We start from the raw sequence: 18,574 nt of genomic DNA, 5'->3' as shown, positions 1-18,574 counted from the left end.
AGATATTTCTTAATTGTTATAAGAATAATTTAGTCGGAAAATTTTTTTTGACCAGTAATAAGTTAGTAATAAGTCAATAGATGGTAATCAATTTTTATTCAATTTTTTGTTAATATCAGTAAATTTTGACTAATAGATGAACTTAATGGATGGCTAGTGCTAAATATAATTTTTCAAACAATTAGAAGTTTACATATAATTGCACAAAATTGGAGGGAAGTGTAATTATCTCTAAAATATTTTTTAATTTAATTTTATTTTTGTGATTTTCTCACTTTATATCTCATAAGTTGAAAATTTTCGCAATTTTAATCTCCATGTATATTTTTCGTCCAGTAATTAATAGATCCATTAGCAATCTCATATGCATTTCTATACATTTTTATTAATTATTAAATGAAAATAAATGTGGGGGTTAAAATTGAAAAAAATTAAAATTTATGAGATGCAATGTGATAAAATTAAAATAAATGGGACTAAATTAAAAAAAGGTCATAACATATGGGACTAAAAACGCAAATTTTCTAAATATGGTTACTTAGATCCAAACCGGAGCGACTAAAATTCTATAGGCCCAATAATAATTTACTTGGCCCGAAAACGGTTGGGCTCCATTCCCAGTTTGGTACTGATGCATTCATTGCAACGAGAATCGAAACTCAAAACCAAGCGACAGAAATATCTCCTCTCATTTGAATTTGTAAGTTGTTCTTGTTTCCCATCAAATCAGTTCGTTCTGCGAAGATTCAATTACTGTTCTCTCAATTCATCAATGGATACTCAAAATGTTATAGAGGTGCAGATGCAGAAGATTACGAAAATGAATTGTCTGATATGACTATCTTTGTTTTTTTCTTTTTCAAAAACTTTTTTGGGGGGAATTTTGTTGCAGATAGTAGAGAAGCAAGTGCTGACGGTGGCGAAGGCGGTGGAGGAAAAGATAGACGATGAGATCGCGGCGTTGGATCGGCTGGATGTGGACGATTTGGAGGTTTTGAGGGAGCGGAGATTACAGCATATGAAGAAAATGGCGGAGAAGAGGAGCCGTTGGATCGCACTCCGGCATGGCGACTATTCGGAGATTCCCCACGAGAAGGAATTCTTCTCTGTGGTTAAGGCTAGCGAGCGTGTCGTCTGCCATTTTACCGTGAGAATTGGCCTTGCAAGGTATATTTGCTTCAATATTTGTACCTATACGTGCGTGTGTGTACGATTCCGTAGTTCATGTAATTCTTGTTGTTATAATGATTGGTTGATGTTCTTGAATATTTCAAACTGCAGCTGCTTCTCTTCCATTGGAATAACCTTTTGCTCATGGTCTATGTTAAACACAGGCAAAATAGATTGCAGTGAGCATCAATGTTGAGAGACAGTTTAAAATTATGAGTTTAAGGCTGTAAATTTGTATACCATGATACTTGGTGAGTTTATAATCAGTCGGTTTGTAACTAGAAAGACTTGTATAATGCTATAATGCAGCCAATAGTACATAAATTTTTACTGGCTATGAACTCCTGTATTTTGTAATGCAGCAAGGATCTGCGATGGTTATTTCCTTTTGCCAACCAATATTTGCTGATACCATGACAAGAACTTGTAATAACATTGGGTTCTCTATTTAACGGAAGTGTTTGTTGTTGTAAAATGTTGAAGTGTCTGAAGAATGTAGCGTAAGCTGGAGACTCGAGTATATTTCCTTTGGGTATTGAGTAGATGAAAGTAATTTTCTGATGTAGCTTATTGCAGGTTATGGACAAGCATTTGAGTATATTGGCAAAGCAACATATAGAGACGCGTTTTGTGAAAATCAATGCTGAGGAAAGTCTGTATTTGTCTGAGAAACTCAGGATTGTTGTTCTTCCAACTCTTGCCCTTGTGAAAAATGCTGAAGTAGAGGATTATGTGGTAAGTTATGAGCTAATGTCGATCATATTGAGGTTTACACATTAACTTATATAGCTGTCTGAAAATCAAGATTTTTGCTGCATGAACATTAGGTTGGATTTGGTGAGCTTGGTGGGACGGATGACTTCAGCACAGAGGAGCTAGAGTAAAGGTTAGCTAAATCCCAAGTTATTGTTTATGATGGTGAATCATCATTGAGGGCATCCAAATCTAAAGTTCCATCAAGGAGTGTTCGGCAAAGCTCAACTTCATATTCATCCGACTCTGACTAAAAATACATGGCAATCCATCGCTCGTGGTGATCTTCTGGATGGCAATTTGTTACAAACTTACAACATATAGCCATAAATCATGAATATAGAAAACTTGTTCTCTACTTTTAATCCAACGATGGTGGTAAATTTTGGTTTATTTCTTGTCTATTTGATGCAATTACTGCTATAGGTGGTGGTATTTTGACTGTGCATCCTCCCATTTCATCTCTTCTAGCAGTATTCTAAAGTTTGTGCTAAAGAGGGAGTATCTCTAAATTAAGCTTAACATTGATGGTTGAACTTGCATATAAAGTGCTTCCTTCTACACACATATTCAAGGCTTATATCTATTCCTTAAAGTCAGTCATAACTCCATAAATCACCAAAAGAGTAAACTTCTCGCAAAAGAAAATAGTACATTTTACTTATACTTAATCTACCAACAAATTAAACAACAAAAAGAGGTGATACTGTTGCAAGATAAGTACAGACAACTAATTACTAAGGAGGTTTAATTGCATTTTTAGTTCTATAATCATTGTCATTTGGCATTTCGATTCAATAACTTATCAAAATAATAATTAGTCATATATGTTTTTAATTTTCACGATTTCAGAACAAAATTGGCCGGACTTTTCAAAAAGTTGGCCAGAAAGTGACATCATTTTCTGGCAGATTTTAAAATCGGGCCAATTTTGTCCTGAAATTAGAAAAATGTAAAACATACATGACTAATTGCTATTTTGATAAGTTATTGAATCAAAATGTCAAAAAAAAATAATTACGGAACAAAAAATACATTTAAACCTACTAAGAACTAACCTGCACAAATGTACTGATCAGGATACAAAATTGTGGGATAGGGTGGGTGGGGAAGACAGCATCGATGTTATGATTCACTTGGTCTTGGAAGTAGTGGTAATTGTCTGCATAATTACACACACTGCTTGCTCCACTTGGTCCTTGCAAGAACCCTCTTTCCATAGGGATGGCTATGCAGAAAAGCGTAGTGAGCATGAATGTGTTTAATCATTTTATGGCGAATTTCACCCTGCAAGGTGGTATATATAGTATAATCAATCAAGCTGTTCAAGAAAGAAGCAGAACAGATAACAAATGCTATATACATTGTAAGTAAAAGTTACTTATAAGGAGGCTATTTTATCGTTACCTTGCAGGTTTTCAGTGCAGACTGTGCAACATAGTTCCCGTAGGGATCTTGAAGAACCATCAGGAAGTATGGACTGTTAATGATCTCCTCAACTATCGGTAGCCAAAAATGCTGGTCCAATTCTCTCAGACATTTTTCTACGACGTTGCTTCCATACTTATTTATGGAGAGCAACACGTAGTTCCCAGCGAGTTCTGCCACTAGCTTTGCTGCTACGTGCGGTATTTTCAGGCCCACTATATACTGCACAACGTAATTCCTGAAAGAGAAAAGTATTATTTTAGTCCGCTAAGTATGCCTAATTTTAATTTTAGTTCGATAACTTATGTCCATTTTTGTTTAGGTCCAGTAATTTACGAAATTGCTTACTTTTAGTTTTCATACAAATTTTCGAACAATTTTATCCCTATGAGTGCATATGGACTAAAACTGTTTTTCAAAAGTTGCATAGCGGTAATATCTGTCAGAGGATTAAAAGTAAATAATTCCGTAAGTTACTGGACCTAAACAAAAATGGATATAACTATCGGATTAAAATTTAAATTAGGCATATTTAACGGACTAAAATAATACTTTTCCCTTCCTGAAATGAAAAGGATCGAAATTTGTGGGGGGATCAATGTAGATTTGATATTCATTCACATATTTGCAAGTGGATAAAAGCAAGGGTTACCCATATGGATCTTGAGACAAAACCAGTGCATTTGCTTTTATCTTTGCCATGAGACAGTCGCGTGCTTGGCCATGAGAGTGGGCTAAGCATTGTTGTAGAATACAACATCCGTTTCTGTCAGTGGCAATGCTAAGACAATTATCAGCCACCACGTCCAGAATATCCTGTCAAAATAAGGGATTAATATGCAATCAGACATTATATGCATACATTCATTTATATATACTACACCCACAAATAACTACTGTGTAGAAACAACACATTAATAATACAAAAAGACATTGTATTTAAAAATAGGCGAAACTACAAGGATAGGGATTAACCAGTACTTTTAGTCCTCGGAATTTTCAACTAACCCCAAAATTGAATTTTTAAAATCGAAAAGACTCAGATATATTAATCCTGTAAAACAGAAGACTAAATGTATCGAATCTTTTCAATTTTTATATTATTTTGAAATTTTTTCATAAAGTAGAGCACTAAAAATATTTAACCTATTATACTATGGGATTAAATGTACAATTTTGTCTTAAAAAATAAGTATAAAATTACCAAATCTACTCTAGGGGTAAATTCTTTAGAAAAATACTCAATATCATCCGCACAAACTAGTAAAAAAAAATTGTATCGGTATCATGTCTATCGGTCTAGATCTATAACAGATTTAATGTCCCAAAAGGAACTAAAATCTAATATTTAGTAAACAATGTATAGACTAGTTGGTATATTTAATTAGGCCCACCAAACGAGTTAACAAGGATGGCAAATATCTCATGACATACAGAAGTACTGCCTCAGTTTCATGACAATGTAAGTATGAAACAGCACGTTAACATTAATTCTCCATATATAAACATATGATTAAAGTGAATTAGACAGCCTTATTTTACTCAATATGAGGCAAGCTAGCTGTTCTTAATTAGCAATCACACACACACATACCTTGTTGTCTTCAGTAGAGAAAAGCTTGAAGCAGTGTTGAATGACATTATGGCCATTGGTGTTTCTGGTAAGAGGAACTACAATCCGCCTCAAACCCGACATAAGCAGCGACCTTTGCTCTCGAGTCCTCAGATGCTCAAGCAATTTCAGCATAGCTCTACTACTGCAAGTTAATTAATATTCAAACACAACCCAGAATTATTACAACATTAGTTAATGCACTCTCCCACAATTCAGATGACAAAAGACCACACAGTTTGAGTACAACACATCGATACGTATACGTACCCATGATTGTCCAGACAGATCGGTACGAGGTTTAGCTCATCTCTGATCACCAGCAGAAGCAACGCTTTCATCTGTTCTTGGTTACAAACCTCGAAAAGCTTCTTAACGAAGTAACTCCCAGATTGATCCATCATCAACTCAGCAACATGATCCTTAATCTCTTCGAAAATCAGTTCGATTTCTTCCGGACTCCCTTCCTCCAACCTCCTCTGCAACAACTGTCGACGTTTCTGATCCTTGGCAACGAGCAGTATGTTGTTCCCCCTGAGACACTGCAGCATCAACGAAAAATTGCTGGGCTCATGAATTCCATATGTCGGCAGCATTGTCGTGTAATTTCTCATTCTTGAATTCACATAATTATATTCAGTAAATCTCCGTCGACTGTTATTCGCAATACCCAAATTGTAATCAGAAACTCCATTCACAGACAGCAGATCCAAATTCACAGGATAATCTTGGGGCTGCATGTAGATTTCCATATTCTGCCCTCTGGCGGCGGACTGAACCCTCATTCTGAGAATAGAACCACCACCGCCGCCGTGAACCGGCGAGATCGCGTTGACGTCGGAGGTGGGTGGCGGCGGAGAGAATCTGTAGAGGCGATTGAGTTCAGATTCGAGGGCAAAATCGTAAAGGGTTTCAGGTAAAGTAGGGTTTTCGTTTGCGGTAGCAGCATTCAGATGGTGATTCTTCCACTGATCATAGAGATCGGAGAGAGCAGCGGGCGGCGGGGCATGGTGGTTTTTCTCCATTAAGAATCTTGGAAATCTGGTGAGAATTGGTAACTGATTTGATTTGGGGGGATAGGTCATGATGAGGTTTTAAGGATGTTGTAGGGTTTTTAAGGAGATTTTTAAGGATTTTAGTTGCAAGACAGAAAGAGTCTCCAACGATGAAAACATGTAGCTGTGTTAGCACAAAATAAGGTAACTTTTATGAGGGGAAAGATAGTCAAACTTTCATGGTATATATATATACACATATATCTCATGCATGCAATTCAACTTCATCATCATAAATTCACACATCAAATTTCGACTAAATTCACTGTTTTTTTATTTAATTTTTTTTAAGATTCACTTACCAATTATTAGTAATTAAGTAGAGGGTTGTAGGGTGATTAATTATTAATTTTAAAGAATATTAGGTGCATTTGCACATCGATAAGAAAAAATCTTTTGTCGTATCAATTTTTGAATATTCAAAAGTACTCTTAAATTATTTTCTTCCCTTCAAAACAAATTTAGTTAGAATAGCAATTTTCAAAATTATTAATAATCTCACAATTTTATAATTTTTTTTTCTCTCACCCACTATTCCATGTTTCTCTCCCTGCAAACTCCTTCACATTTGTTTTTCTTACAAACTCCTATATTTTAATAAAATTATAATTATAATATTTTTTTTTTCTATCAGCTCAGCCCACGTTTCTTTCTTCTCACAGAACTTTTTTCTTTTTTATCATAATTTTTTTTCTCTTCATCTTACATCATAATTAGTTATAATATGAATGAATTAATGTTCTTTAGTGGGAAATTGATACAACACGGAGGTACATTGTTGCACTTTAAAAAATATAGGAGGATAAATTATTATTTTTTTTTATAGGAGGATAATTTGCTCATTTACAATATCATAGGGAGGTAAATTACATATATATATGGTTATTTATGGAATAGTATAATGTTATTATACATATAATAACATCTTTTAAAAATTCATTTTAGTCACCAATATTATTTGAATTCAACTTTAAAATAATTCAATTATCTTTTCAGTTCACTTTAAATTAGTTTCGTTTTTGGGTGATTTTTTTTTCCATATTAATAAAACCTTTTTCTATTTCTTCATTTATGAAAAGCTATTTTACTCCCTTACTTTTCATTCTTAATTGCAATTTAGTCTCTTGCAGATAAATTTTAAAAATTTATAAATATTTTTAATTGAAAGCATTTATAGTTAGATAGGTAACTTAAATAATAACTTGATTAATGGCATATGAACACTATGCAATGTTTGTGAATATAATGAACTTCTTGACATTTTCAAATAAAAGAAACAACACATGAATAACTAGCTAACATAAATGTCTTTTTTTTATTATTAAATTGTAACTTAGGTCATTTGATATTTTTGTCCACTAATTTTACAGGATAGTATTTTTCTACATTGTTTTCTTAATTTTTGCAATTCAGTCATCTTTTTTCTTCGAAATTCACCTCCGCACCCAAGAAGGGGAACTCTAACAAAAGAAATAACTGAATAAAAAAGATGTAGAACAAAAATACTATTCTTGAAAGTCAAAGGATAAAAATATTTGAAAATAGGCCAATAGAAATAGTAGCCTCAATTTTAAAACGTCACTGTGAAAACACATGCATTTTTCGGTGAGAAGATGGGGAAAAAAAAAAGATTGAAATTATAAAAATTAAAAAAATATAGGACCAAAATGCTATTTTAGAAAATTAAAGAACAAAAATAATAAACAACCTAAATTAAAGGACCAAAAATTGACACCCCATCCAAAACCTTATATGCATGTCCGTGCTCTATATACCAACATATCCTGACCCATTCACAAAAATTTAGGGCATCTCTTTATTTTTAAGGCCATATTTAGCGGGCAAGATTGGGTTGGATATCCATATTAATCGAGCCTATGTGTCGTTTACAACTTTCGGATCTGGCCTGCTATCATTTTTTAGGGCCCAATATTGAGCTATATTGTACCAAAAACTAAATCCCACCAATACTGCTCGGATTCTAATCTTGGTGGCCAATGGGTTGCCTCTCCCTTTATTTTTTGTTCTTTTTTATTTACCCTACAAGTCTTGGACGAAATTTTTGCCCCCATTTTCATTCCTCTATCACCCTTATTGTGTCAGTGCAATTAACGTGCTGACACTTTAATTATATGACAACTATAATATATATTAGCTTATTATGCTATTAGTGCAGTCTTCATTCAATCCAATTTGAACGGAAATCTTTCATAAGAAATTAGTTGATGATGATCATTAATTTCTAACACAACCCTTTTTGTCTAGATGCATGCATGAACATAGATAGACGGAAAGAGCCCAAAAAAGGAAATGTTGACATGAAAAATGACTTTAATTTGAATGCTTTTGGGGGGTTGTGATGATGTAAAGGAAACATATCCGGCAATGTTAAAGTTGGCTGCCTTATGTCCGGTTAGCGGCCTAAAGGAGGGGACAACATTGTTAAAAATTTATACAAAAAAATAATATACACACACATATAAAGCATGTATGAAATAATTGAAAAAAATACACGTTATCAGTTTAATTGAATGCATTTTCAGGTTATATTAACAGTTTCGACCATTTTTGTCCTCCATATATGAAAATTTTTAAGATTACAGGATAATAAATTCATATAAAATTAAAATTAGGCGTAATTGCAAAAATAGTCCTGTAAGTAAGGGGGGGTGGCGTTCTCGGTCCCGTAACTATAGGACTGGCAATTTTAGTCCCGTAAGTTTCAAAAAGTTCGCAATTTTAGTCCTCCGCACAAATCTGGCCAATTTTTGGACAATTTTACCCTTTTCCAGCTTTAAAATGTGCAGTTTAGTTCAGTTTCAATTATTTTGCATTCTAATGCATATTTTCCATTCATGCTCGCCAAGAATGGTATCAGAGTATCAGCCATTAGTGAAGATAATATCTCTACCAGGAGAGCTTGGTGACTATGGGTCTGTCTCACAGAGATGGATAAAGTCAAGTATCCATTCAAGATTTTCTCAAACAAAGTGAATGGATCATTCCTGTTAAATTCCATGACAGGAAAAAACACGGAGTTTGCTGAAAGCTTATTCGAAAAGAAGAGGATGTTAATCTGGGAAAATAAGCTGCCGACAACCGAAGCCACAAGGATGAAGACGTGCAACATGTTGCATGTTGGGCAATGGCATAACCATCTGTGCCCTTGCTGCGAGAAACAAGAAAAGCCCCTATTCGGGACAAATATACGGATCACGAAAAATAAACCCGAACCGGACCAAGACAAGGGAAAGAGAAAAATTTTACCAAGAGAGGTAAAAGTTAAACGATGGAAAAGGATAAAAGGATAAGACTGTCGGTAGAAAACAACAAAAGCCAACAGTCAACAAAGCAAGGAAGACAGCTGGAAGTCACATAGCCGACAAACCATAATGACCAATAGCTGGAAAGGACGGGGCGATGACGTATGCAATGACGTCATTTGAAAAAGACAAGGTAATGACGGAAGCAATGACGACGTCAAAAAATCAAGTTGGAGTCCGAGTTTGAAGTCCGCGGACGCCTATAAATAATGTGGCAATGAAGCAGAAGGGGATCATCAGAAAAACTTCTCCTACTCTTCAAAGCATTATTCTGAGTGTTTTCAATCTTTCAGTTTATGGGGGTTTCCCCAATGAGTATAGTCCTCTATCCTATGAGAGGCTAAAACAGTTGTCTCCTCCAATGGAGGAATAATATATATGTAATATTTTCTATATTTCTTCAATAAAAAGTTAGGCTTCTGTTCAATTTGTTTATCCAAAACTTTATTAAGTCCCAATATTGGAGTCCCTTTCACGCCCGAAGGTAGGAAACGAAATAGGGCTGTGCTGTTTGTTGCTGAAGGAGTCAAGTACCTGCGAACCATCTACTGCGATAGTGTGGTTGGAAGAAGTCCATAAAATCGAGGACTTGGAATACCCGGGAACAAGGCGGTCGAAAAAAGGTATGAATTTATGAGGGCTTAGTTTATTTCGGAAGCATGTTGGGCCAAACTTGAAGCATGATAGGGGCTAAGGTTCATTTTTCGCTAGAAGGGCAAAATGGTCCTAAAATGGGCTGAAGGACCAAAATTGCAAAAATACGAAAGATACAGGACCAAAATTGCCACCGCGATAGTTAGAGGACCAAATTTGCCATACCCCTATACATACAGGACGAAAAATGCAATATTGCCTTAAAATTACTACTCCATGTTTACAGGATTAAAGTTATAATTTTTTTTTATTATTTAAAATTATATATTACATTATAAATAAATGCATATATACTTGCGCGCCTTATATACATGTGAGGCACATATATAGTTAACGTTCCTTTTTAAGTATACAAATAACATAAATCTTATACGCTTGACTTATATATGTATGGTAAGTGTTGTATTAAATTAGCAGTCGAAGCACATGTGATACATATGTGTATAATTCAAAATCTTGTTTATTTTTTAGTTCAGTTAAATAAAACAAATTCAAGATAAAATAAATAATTAGTTAAAACTGACAAAATAAATTAATATTGAATACGCATGAATCGAAAATTTTATACTGTAATAACATATCTGAAGTTAAGTTTGGAGAAATTAATATCTCATTCAGTATCTTAGGGTCAGTACAACTTTCGTCCCATTAGTTATAAGATTCTCATTGATGGTCCTATGCGTCAAAAAATTCTCACATTTACTTTTTTAATTATATTTTGTTAGTTTTTTGACGAAAAACCGCACAACCACCTTTTGGATAACAGTCACGTGCTTAGCACATGACACTTTGACGGAATCTAATAAATGACTAATAGTAATATTTGTTTTGTAATTTATGAGACCATTATTGAGATTATTATAACTAATAAAACGAGTGACGCTAAAATAGAATGAAAACTGCTATTGCATTAGTGTTTGCATTGTTTAACCACTTAGAAAACGATTTAATCAGTCATATATTAGAATCTGTATAAATGAGGCGCAATATATATATATAAAGGTTTTGTTTTCTTAAAGATTTTATAAGAACACCCAAACCAATTAAAAATGTATGCTATTTTTAAAAATTAGGTACAAATAAAATTTCACAGGTTATAAATGCATAAGAGTGACGAAATGGTCAATGTTTTCCGTTATCTGACGACATTAATTATATTGTTGGCCTAGGAATTATGAGTTTGTTGACGTGAAACAATGACTAAGACAGCCTCAAACCTCGTCAACTATCTTATAATTTCGGCATTATTGCACTTTTGATCCATGAAATAAGAGTTTAATATATTTAATTTTTTATTTTATGAAATTTTAAAATAATATTAAAATTAAAAAAATTCGACACATTTAGGACCAATTAAAAATATCACAACACAGATAACTAATGTATAACACCCTATACTATGAGACTAAAAAATATAGTTTCGCCCATAATATAAGTTAATACAAGCAATTTGAATCATTGATTAATACAACATCGCTTTCATAGCTTAATTGAACAATATTACCAATGTCTTAATTTCTTTGACATGTCATTTAATTCCACGTACTAGTACTCCTATCTAATAATAAAAATTATGAGATAGTGGATGGGTAATTATCGTTCTGGAATCCAATGTGGCAACAATGGGCTAAAATGAGTCGAGACGACTCGCGAGTCCAGAAGTTCCATTATAGGCGTAAAGTTAACACACCTCGGCACCTTGTACTGATTTATGGAAGCTCCCCTTGAGATTGCATAGTCCATTAACTCTTCAAACGTCCCATTTTTCACGACGCGGATCTCCAATGGCCCAATTGAGTTGTCTGAGACCCGACATTGACGATAGACCGAGTTGAGCGACTCCTCCATGGCTAGACAACATTGATCTAAAACCTCATCACTAGCCGAGGTCTCCGAGTCCTTTGCTAATAGCTCCCAATATATCACGTAGTGGCCTGGGATAGTTTTCGTGTCTGCATAGCTCGTGTACTCGACCACACTCGTATTGAATTTTTGGAGCAGTTGGGAAGCATTTTCGATTGCTGCTTGCAGTTCGGCCTCGTCTGTTTTATCTGAGTCAATACTGAGGAGCACGTTTTTTCGTCTTACGAACTGGAATTGTGGGGCCGAGTTATGGAATCTAGTGACACGAAGGATGTCTCCTACTCGGTATCGATACAAACCGGCGTATGTGGTGATAACTAGCTCGTATTCCTTGCCAATTTCCACGTTCGCTAGGTCAACCGGCTGAACCGGGAGACCAAGCCCGGGTGAGTTGGGTTCATGTGGCAAGAACTCGAAGTAGGCCATGTTTGGCATGATTGTGTAGGAAACTTCGGATGGACTGCACATGGGGTTGAGATTGAGCCCAAAATAGCACTCCGAGGATGCGTACATCGTACACGCCTTTGGCAATCCGCCGCTGTAGTAATCAAGGGTCGGGATGTATTGGGCCATTGCGCCGGTAACAATCACCTCAAGATATTTCGTGTTGGGCCAAATTCTTGTAATAATTCTCTCCCAATTGTCCTTCTCGCACTCCCGGGCGATGAAATCCGCCAAGTCCGGGTCGGGCCGAAGAACCCGGGTCATGCATTCACGGAGTGAAATGTCCGTCACTTTCGGGTTGAGCGACCCTGTTCGGATATCATGTGTGAGTTGTTGCCAGTTGAGCTGGAGGAACCGGATCGCCCGGAGGAGGCCGGAGGCGAACACTGCCCCGACCCGGAGCACTTGTTCACGCTCATAAAGTCCGCACAGCATTTGAGCGTACATGCTTTGGAAGGAGTCAGGACAGAGGATGGCTTCATTCGGACTGGTGTAGACATTGTACGGGTCGTAGGGTCGGGTCTTGAAGTGGTCGCTTTTGTAGTAGCTGGTGAGTACGGGTCGGGCTACCAGCCCTCCCGGAGTCCTTGTCTCGGACTTTATAAACAAGAAGTAAAGCGCTTTTCCCTTGTCCAGCCCCTTCACGTAACTGTTCCATACAAAAACCATGCACTCAATATATAAGAAAATCTCTCTCTCTCTCTCTCTCTCTCTCTCTCTATATATATATATATATACATACACACACATATCTATTCTAATGTACTTACAGGTTCATAACAGGCATGAGAAGACTGTAAAGAAGCTGACGACGATCCAGTTCTTCTTTGATAGTGGGCATGAGCTTTCTTTCTCCAGCTGAAGTTCCAGAGCTGTAATGCAAATAATAAATAAATAAATAAAATAATTTTCTACGTCATAATGTCGTTAATAGTATACCGACGTTCTTAGAATATTGTAGCTTAATTTGTAGATAATTAATCACCTGGTAAGGAATTCAGAGATGGGGTGAGAAGATAGAATGGGAGAACGATCGCCATTAGCTATTCTTTGGATCAACGGCTGGAGATCTTCGTAGGTGACTATGGGGACTTTAGATTTGAATGTCTCCCGGTCTGTTGCCCCGTCGAGACTGAAACCCTTTAGATATTCGGTCTCTGCATTTCGGGTCAGGATCTGGGCCAAGACATTTTGCTGAACCGAGTCGGCATTTCGGGTCATCTCTTCGATGAACTGAAGGGCTTTCGCGTCTTTTTGGCGGGCTGGAGTACCCATTTGAGTGGAAGATATCGGGTCAATCTCCATTGAGTGCAGAAAATTGTGTTCGTCTGATTTCTAGAGAGAGAGAGAAAAAGGTGGTGATTGGTGAGTGGTGAGGAGTGGAGAAGGGGAAGAGCAGCACTTATACAAGGAACGAGGGGAAGTAAAACAAGGGCACAACGTCATGTGACACGTCATGGTGGGCCCACATTACGAAAAGAGAGAAGGAAAGTCAGACGCGACAAAGCGGGGGTAATATGGTAAATTCAGATTGTCGGGCGAAAGAAGGACAAGGATGGCCCAGAGATGGAAGCTTTGCTCCAACAAGACGGTGCATGTGGACCCAGCTCTGTTCCACGTCAGCATACGCCCACCCAACCAGCAAGCTTTTCTTGGGTCAACTTGTTGGTCTACGACAGCGATTGGCAGGCGACGGGGCAGGCAATTCCTACTGTTGCAAGACTTGTATACGCATCAGAATAGCAGGAGGAATACGTATTTGAGGCAGCATGTGGGTAATAATGCCGTATTCAACTACGTATTCGTATCTTACGGGGAATAACAACATGCTTACGTTGTTTTTCAAGTTTAGTTCTTTGACTACATTAACATAGTTTGACTGACTACGTATTAATCAATTGCCCCTTGTATAATAGATGTGACCGGCCCCCGGGTATTTAGCCTATTTTATGAAGTTTTTTTACCTATCCCACTATATTCACCACATTTAGACAACTCCTCAATTTATTTTATTATTTTAGAGTTTTTACCATTGTCCATTTAAAATTTTAATATGTATAAATTTATCGTAATTATTCAATTATTTTGATATATATTGTTCAAATAAAATTGTGCAAGTGCAAAACACCTATAAATACAACATTCCATGCAGCAAGTACAAGTTTTGCTACCATTACCTATATACTAAAGCCACGGTAAATAGCTATTTTTAACCATAATAAAAAAAATAATACAAAATTTTAGTTTATCCACCATAAAAATTATTGTTATTATGAAAAATATTTTTGTCATGACTAAATATTTTAACTGCACCCACAAAATCACGATAAAAAATTATTGTATGGTCATGATCAATTATTACTTACTATAATTATTTATTTTTAACTATTGTAATTAACTATGTAGCATGGTTAAATATATACTTCTTCTAATATACTCTTAAGTTGATTTTCGTCTCTGAATGAAAACGTGTTTTCTTATAGCGGAGTAAATATAATTCTGAATTTAGGTTGCAAAATGCTACTGTGATTATTATAAACTTATTATGAAATTGTAATAATTAAGTTGTAGGTAGGGAAGCAATAATAGTTGTAAGAATTTAAGGAAGTAGAGTAGTGGTAAATCATCCATGCATGCTCAATGTCTGAAGCTATAGCAACAAGGTGGTTTTGCTCATTTCCAGCGCACTTCCTGCCTTCTGTCTGTCTTGACTCTTCACCTACCAATCAAATCTCTGAATAGATTGTTCGTGTGCGTGTGTCTGTGTCTGTGTGCGTTTTTATCCCAGTTGACTTTCTCAAATTGAATATTTGGGAGTCCGACATATTTCAAAAACATTAAGTCTATGTTCCATATATATGTGTATATATAAATAAGTACTGCAACAATTATTCGAAATCATTTTATCCAAATCACATTTGGTTGAGAACTAAATTTATCGTACAATGTGTGAAATACATTTGTCATATAATTTATCATTTTTACTTTAATTATGCGATAAGTATATTTGTTTGTCTTGTACTTTGTTCAAATTGAGCAAACCTGATATGAATTAGAATTTCTCCCTGTACATAATGGTTTGAGGCCTGAGTTGGGAGTTAGGTTTAGCATCCAAGTCAAGTCACCCGATTTATTTGTGGTCACAAAATCGGTCTAAACAGCTTCATGTAAGTCCTGGTTATAATTACTCGGTACGTAAATTAATCAACTTAAAAGTATTAAGAATCATTATACTTGTAAAAATCACAACCAACAATCGTTACACGTCTGTAACAAGGATTATTCATCAAAGTGGAGAGGAAAAAAAATATCGAATTTAAAATAAAACCTTTTCTGGAGACCTTTTCCATAAAAAAATCAGAGGATTTGATAGACCGATTTTTTCAAAAATTAAATAATAACCTCTGAGCTAAGTGGGCCCACATAATATAAAATTTTCCATGTATTATAATTATTTATCTAATTATGATAATTAATCATAATTAAATATTATTATTTTAATAGTATTGGAAAACAATTAAACAATTTAACTAGGGTCCCCATATTATACGACAGGGACTTTTCCTCGTGGAAAACTAATTAAAGTATGCATATTTGAGAGCATTACGTATCACATTATGCACGCAAATTAATACTTTGTTGTCCACATCAAACATCTATTTTTTGCCCAACAATCTTCACATTCATCTCCTAAATTCCGTTACCGGTCAAAGCTGAATTATAGCAAAACCCAGTTGTACTTTTCCTTCTTTTTCCGTTGGCTAATTATAGCTAGCTAGCACATTGTTTTTTCATAATTGTAAATATCTTTTTTATTATTGAAAATTTTATAGGTATTTTTTTTATTTTAATATTTATCTAACAACGAATTCTTTATTAAATTTTATTGGATTTTTAAATAATTTTTGTAGTGATTTGATCAAAAAAAAATTTATTGAATTGTATATTATTATTTATACTTTTTTTAATAGGTTTCAAACATTTCTTTAAAAAATGCAAGGGTAAAGCTGTAATTTGCATTAAATACAATTTACCCCTTGTATTAATGAAAAAGTGCAAAAGAATTTCTGTGAAAAAACAAAATACAATTCCGTTACAAGGGGGTGAATTGCACTTTATTTTTTCACGGGAACTTTATTGCACTTTTTCATTAACAAGGGGAGTAAATTGCATATATCCCCATTAATTTTCATTCCACCATCTAAGGGCGACATAATTATTTGGGATAATTACAGTTTAGAATTTGGTGTAATTACACATAAATTTTCTATAGTTTAAAAAATTACATCGAATGCCTCAAACATTTGTTCTCTTCCAACAAATTGATCAAAGTTAATGCAAATTTCTATTATTAGAAAAAAATTAAAATTAAAATTCATATTTACCATCGATTGACAACTACTGACTAATTGCAAACAAACAAAAAAAATTTCTGACCAAAGTAAACAAAAAACAATTGAGCCATAAATATACAATTACATCAATAATTCAATATATCAAATAATTGAGCAATATATTAATTCAATAAATATAATAAAGAATTGTGGAATAAATTACAATACATTCATATAAAAGTGAGATAAATAGCGATAGTTCAATAAAATTTGAATTCATAATTTTGAAGGTTCGTAAAACTTTAATCTTAAATGCTAAAAGAAAACATGATGGGACATTTTCTTCATTCAAAAACAGTAGAATATAAGTTGTAACCGACGGTTAGGTTTTGTGACTGTGACCCAAAGGTTGGGGTCTATCAAATTTCAAAAAGAAGTTGCACTTTTATTCTTTCTTTTCTATTGATGAATTGATCCCTCAGGGAAAATGGCGGTCCTGCACCGACATAGCTGTCAATTTGGCATCTACTCTGTGAAAGATGGGACAAACGTGGAGGCACAGAAGCTATGAAGGACACTTCAAATTCGCTTTCCTCACGTTTTCTTGTTTTACTTGTTAAGCGCAAACTACATTCATCGTTTTTAAAAATATGAAATCAAACACATACAATTAAGCGCATATTTAACTTGCAATAAATTAATATTCTGAATATTCATTTTGAATTGCAAATCAAATTTTCAAACTATTTTTTTTTAATAATCATTTTTAAAATTCCAGTATGTTGTGTAAAAAGCTAAAATCTATTGTTTTTAATCCCAAATAATTATTTCTTACTTGATTGTTGATTATGTTTCTTAAATATTTTAATTCACTTCATTAACCAATAATTTACTTTTAATGATTTTTAATAAATGTTTTTAACTTGTAGGTTTTAATTTTTTGAACACTAGTTGTCGTGATAATATAATAATTAATTTTTTATATTTTAAATTATATCATAAATAAAAATAAAATATATATAAACCAATAAATCATATTTAAAAAATAATAAAATAAAACCAACTTAAGATATTATTGATATAATAAAAGAATTGGTTTAGTACTGTTAAACCGACATGTAGTCACTTTTATTGTAAAAATAATAGTAATTATAATTAATTTTTAAAATTATAATATTTAATATATATCATTAACCGTCGTTTATGAGTATATAATACTTTTCTTTTTTATAGTTTCTATCATAAGAATGATGAGTTTTGCAATTTAGCTACAAAAATTATAAGATCAAATTAAGCTTAACTCTTTTGGTAGTTTTTTTTTTTTTTTAAGTCAAATTGGTTTCTACCGTTCTCGAGCTGAGACTCTTAAATCAAATTATTCAATACTCGATTGAAATTAATTAAATAAAATTATTTGAATTTGATTTGTTAAACTTAAAAAATCAAACTTAAACAAAGTATTTTGTTCAATAAGCACTCAAACTCAATTTCATTAGTGCAAAAATAATAACATATATCTCAATAATATCAAATACGTCAGCTCAATTCATGTTTAATCAAACTAAAACTCATTTGAGCTAGATTAGAGTAATAATAAAAATTAAATTCAAATTCAATTATTCAAATGAGATATTAATTCAAATAAACTTGAATAATTATGTATTCGCCTCAGCTCGGACCACTCACAACCCTACGAGTGGCAATCAAATTCAAGTTTTCGGGCTTCAATTTTTATTTTCTGAAATAATGTTTAACGTATATGTATTAAACAAAATTAAAAAATATATGAGATATCCTCGAATAAAGATAATAGCGTATTTATGTAAATAATAAAACTATTTATATAAGCACATATATTTTATAATTTTTTTTGAGTTATGTTATATTTTAAAATCAAGTTGTTAAAACTATTCAATAAAATAAAATTATTAAACTTAT

General features: G+C 33.8%; 3 protein-coding genes across 3 annotated transcripts; 1 reads left to right on the top strand and 2 right to left on the bottom strand.

Annotated features, from left to right (window-relative positions):
• Positions 1–652: 652 nt before the first annotated feature.
• On the top strand, positions 653–2,382 carry LOC105172686 (thioredoxin domain-containing protein 9 homolog). Its single transcript, XM_020697451.2, has 4 exons — positions 653–796; positions 893–1,167; positions 1,737–1,905; positions 1,998–2,382. Exons 1-4 carry the CDS (start codon positions 773–775, stop codon positions 2,052–2,054), a joined length of 525 nt encoding a protein of 174 aa, XP_020553110.1. The 5' UTR covers positions 653–772; the 3' UTR covers positions 2,055–2,382.
• Positions 2,383–2,565: 183 nt separating this feature from the next.
• Positions 2,566–6,116, bottom strand: LOC105172833 (pumilio homolog 12). The gene is made up of 5 exons (XM_020697421.2): positions 5,234–6,116; positions 4,946–5,108; positions 4,004–4,167; positions 3,331–3,589; positions 2,566–3,210 (listed from the first exon to the last, which is right to left on the bottom strand). The coding sequence occupies exons 1-5, from the start codon at positions 6,046–6,048 to the stop codon at positions 3,094–3,096; spliced, it is 1,518 nt and encodes a 505-aa protein (XP_020553080.2). The 5' UTR covers positions 6,049–6,116; the 3' UTR covers positions 2,566–3,093.
• A 5,203-nt stretch (positions 6,117–11,319) lies between these two features.
• On the bottom strand, positions 11,320–14,145 carry LOC105172687 (putative indole-3-acetic acid-amido synthetase GH3.1). Its single transcript, XM_088885561.1, has 3 exons — positions 13,288–14,145; positions 13,073–13,174; positions 11,320–12,951 (listed from the first exon to the last, which is right to left on the bottom strand). Exons 1-3 carry the CDS (start codon positions 13,605–13,607, stop codon positions 11,589–11,591), a joined length of 1,785 nt encoding a protein of 594 aa, XP_088741687.1. The 5' UTR covers positions 13,608–14,145; the 3' UTR covers positions 11,320–11,588.
• Between the last annotated feature and the right edge of the window lie 4,429 nt (positions 14,146–18,574).

This window comes from Sesamum indicum, linkage group LG10 (assembly GCF_026168435.1).
Source record: "Sesamum indicum cultivar Baizhima isolate 11 linkage group LG10, ASM2616843v1, whole genome shotgun sequence".
Taxonomy (NCBI): domain Eukaryota; kingdom Viridiplantae; phylum Streptophyta; class Magnoliopsida; order Lamiales; family Pedaliaceae; genus Sesamum; species Sesamum indicum.
Note: the sequence above shows the minus strand (reverse complement) of the source record. Positions and strands in the feature narration are given on the sequence as shown.